This window comes from Mandrillus leucophaeus, unplaced genomic scaffold (assembly GCF_000951045.1).
Source record: "Mandrillus leucophaeus isolate KB7577 unplaced genomic scaffold, Mleu.le_1.0 Scaffold283, whole genome shotgun sequence".
NCBI classification, from domain to species: domain Eukaryota; kingdom Metazoa; phylum Chordata; class Mammalia; order Primates; family Cercopithecidae; genus Mandrillus; species Mandrillus leucophaeus.
In genome coordinates, this window is record NW_012102954.1 from 2,511,720 (window position 1) to 2,515,810 (window position 4,091).

The 4,091-nt window shown below is 40.9% G+C and overlaps 1 protein-coding gene across 1 annotated transcript in view; it reads left to right on the top strand.

Annotated features, from left to right (window-relative positions):
- Positions 1 to 3,818: 3,818 nt before the first annotated feature.
- Positions 3,819 to 4,091, top strand: part of LOC105543484 — a 39,584-nt gene continuing 39,311 nt past the window's right edge. Inside the window, exon 1 of the mRNA XM_011985442.1 lies at positions 3,819 to 4,002. Coding sequence (XP_011840832.1) covers positions 3,923 to 4,002 — 80 coding nt within the window. The 5' untranslated portion in view covers positions 3,819 to 3,922. The remainder of the gene's footprint in view (positions 4,003 to 4,091) is intronic.

Sequence of the window (4,091 nt, forward strand, 5' to 3'; positions counted from 1 at the left end):
AGCTATTGCTGCAGGAATGTAAGATGATATCACCATTTAGGAAAACAATTCAGTAGTTCAATAAAAAGGTCACTGATATTAATAAATATACACTTATCCTAGGACCCAAAAATCCCACTCCTAGGTATTAACTCAAGAAAACTGAACATTTTTGTCCCTCACATAGACCTGTATGCAAATGTTTATAGCAGCTTTATTCATATTTGACCAACACTAGAAACAACTCAAATATCCATCAGTTTAGGAATGGATGAACAAATTGTGTTACCCTGCTGTAAAACCATGTTACTCAACAAAAACAGGAACTGTGCTGGAGCTGGCTGGTACCAGCTCATGGGAGCCCATTGTTAAATTTTCAGGAATTCTGTGAGCTGATAGCTTAATTTAGGCCATAGTGAGAGTGTTTACACTACAATGATTAGCAAATGCCACAAATCAGGGATTCTTTTTTTTTTTTTTCTGAAGAGCATGTTGTTAAAACATTTCCCAGCACATCACTGAACAAACTACTGATACATGTAACAACTTAATAAATATCAAGCATTATGCTAAGTGCAAGAGAATACGAAAGGCTATGTAATGTATAATTCCATTTATCTATGCTAGACCAGATAAAACTTTAAGAGCATCAATTAAATTAATGGTTTTCAGGGGCTGGGGGTGTAGAGGGAGAGCACTGACTCATGACAGGCCATGAGTGAACTTTTTAGAGTAATGGAAATATCCTTTATGTCTTGACTGTGGTGGAGACTATCGAATTATAGACATTTGTTAAACTTTTACTACATGTAAATTATGCTTCAATAAACATTAAAACATTAAAGTAGAAGCCATTTCTTTTTTTTTTTTTTTTTTTTTTCTTTTTTGAGATGGAGTCTCGCTCTGTTACCCAGGTTGGAGTGCGGCGGTGCGATCTCGGCTCACTGCAACCTTTACCTCCCTGGTTCAAGCTATTCTCCTGCCTCAGCCTCCTGAGCAGCTGGAACTACAGGTGCACACCACCATGCCAAGCTAATTTTTGTATTTTTAGAAGAGATGGGGTTTCACCATATTGGCCAGGCTGGTCTCGAACTCCTGACCTCAGGTGATCCACCAGCCTCGGCCTCTCCAAGTGCTGGGATTACAGGTGTGAGCCACCATGCCCGGTCATCATTTATTTCTTAATCATTTCATGGATGATAAATACACCACACACACCAAGGGAGAACTGGATTTATCAGTGTAAATATCAGGAAGGCCGATTTTGACTTGATATACACAGAAATATAGATTTAAAATATTTAAAAAAAAAAAAAAGAAAAAAGAAAGGCCTGGCACAGTGGCTCAAGCCTGTAATTCCAGCATTTTGGGAGGCAGAGGCAGGCAGATCACTTGAGCTCAGGAGTTCGAGACTAGCTTCGCCAACAGGGTAAAACCCTGTCTCCACTAAAAATACAAAAATTAGCCAGGCATGGTGGCCAGGGTCTATAGTCCCAGCCACTTGGGTGGCTGAGGCACAACAATCTCTTGAACCTGGGAGGCAGAGGTTGCAGTGAGCCCAGATCATGCCACTGCATTCCAGCCTGGGCGACACAGCAAGACTCCGTCTCAAAAGAGAGAGAGAGAAAAAAAAAAAAAAAAAAGTCAAGAAAAAAAAAGAAGAGGGGAAATCTGTAATCATAGGAAAGACTAAAATCAGAGGTGGATGATCCTTCCAAGGATGCTGTAGAAATGACCCTACTTCGGGTGTGATTTCAAACTAGTGTCATTAACATGAGGTTAGTATCATTAAGATCTCTTCATACTGGGAGTCCAGGGCTCCAAAATCTCATGATATTGTATGCTATGATAATCTCAGATATACTTTGCAATTCTAACTAAAACATCAATTACTTATTTTTACATCAATCAAATGGTATTACCGATCAAAGTCTAGTATACCCTGGTTATGAATGCTGGCTCTGACTTCAGACAATCTGGGTTCACATGTTGGCCCACCAGTGTTTGCATGACCGTAAAACAACTTGTTCTATTTCCCCAACTGTAAAATGGGATTAATATTTTCCTTCAATTTAAATGAGAATGTGTTAGAAACAACGTCTATGTGCTGAACTCTTAATCACAAACATTTCTTGGGCATAATCAGAAATGAAGGACATAAATCATCAAATATAATTTAAAAATTTTAGCTTTCCAAATATGGAATATTTATCCTTTAATTTTCTATCTAGAAGTTCATAATCTTTTACAGAGCCATATCATTTTGAGAATGCGATCACCACACAGACTCTTCATCTAGGAAAAATTCAAATATATGCTATATTCTGCATATGATTTCTGGGGAGCCAAGGACCCTCAGAAGCATATGTATGAAATTAACAAAGAAGCAGGGCATGGTGGCTCACGCCTGTAATCCCAGCATTTAGGGAGGCTAAGGCAGGAGGATCACTTGAGGCCAGGAGTTCAAGATCAGCCTGGGCAACACAGGGAGACCCTCGTCTCTACAAAAACTACAAAAATCAGACAGGCATGGTGGCATGCACATGTAGTCCTAACTTCTTGGGAGGCTGTGGTGGAAGGATCACTTGGGCCCAGAAGTTCAAGGCTGCAGTGAACCATGATCATGCCACTATACCCCAGCCTGGGTGACAGGGCAAGACCCTATCTCTAAAAAAAGAAAGAAAGAAATTAAGAACAACTGATACAAACTTTTAAAATTGTAAAGTTGAGCAGTGGAATTTAAGAATCTCTTCAAAGTACAGAACCCAACTTAATAATGAAATATTATACTGTCATTTACTTTTTTAAAAACAGATTTTGCAAGAATAGAACATCGTATTTTCTAATTTATCCCTCCTTTTTGGAGGTGATATAAATTTTTAGAAACTTTTTTTTCTTTAAAAAAATTGTTTTCTCTATGTTGCCCAGGCTGGCCTCTAACTCCTGGCCTCAAGTCATCCCCCAGCCTTGGCCTCCCAAAGTGCTGGGATGACAGGCATGACCCACTGTGCCCCACGAAAAGCATGCTTATATTTCAGATGAATCCATTTTAACTCATGGAAAGAAACTAGCAGCAGAAACTTACCTTTCTAGCAGCTTGAGATAGAATGGTTCAAAGTGTTAACATACTCTACTATTGTTCAAATATCGCAGGAAGAGTTCTCAATTCTAATGTAATATATATTAAGAGTCTCATGATAAAGTTTTATCTTTTTTTAAGTGGGATTTTTTTACTAGACTTATGCACTAATACAACATGTTTTTCTATAAACTAGCATATTTTTGGTTCTATTTTATGTTGTTTGTTATGTCGCCTGATAGTCGAAACCAGTTGTTCTCAACCTGCTACCAAATACCAACCTGGAAATATGCCACTATTTAAAACGCCCAAATAATAGGGTTTTGTTTTTCCTTTTCAATTGTTTGGTTTTCAAACTACATAGTAAACCAGTTGGCAACCATTACTGAACCAAAATAGTTTTTCGTATGCATGAGCACCATTTTCCCACAGAAAACACTTAACCATTTTTAAGGTACTGGAAGTCCATGCAAGGGTTCACATATGCAGTAAATATCCTTTCAATCTGATTGTATCATATTGTTTCTGTGAAAGGAAGACCTGATATTGCAGATTGCAGAATTAAATGGTAAAACTCAACGAAAAGCTGCACCTGAGGCTCAAACACTAGCCAGATGGCCCTTGGTCGGAAAGGTCACATCTGCGTTTTAAACCCCGCCGTAACTGTGAATGTTTGAGATGCCACCACATCCCCAGTACAAGAGAACTGGAGCATCTCTGGTTCCTTCCATAATTGAAGGGCTTCCAGCATAGGGCGTAGGGGGAGAGGCCCGAAGCCCTGGAGACAGCGCCCGAGGAATATAGGCCGCGCTCGGCTGCGTCCGGTCGGGGGTGGGAGGGCTCCGGGAGCTGAGACCCCGCGGGATGCAGAGGGGGAGCCAGGGCCTGATCCCCTACCCCTGCGAGCCAGGGCCGCCAGGTTACGCCCCCACTGCTTCCCAGAGGTAACGTCCAGTCCTCTCCTCCCCTATCCCCCGAAATACCCCGGTTCCGCTCCGCTCAGCCCGCCGCCCGTGACCCCAACCCCGACCCC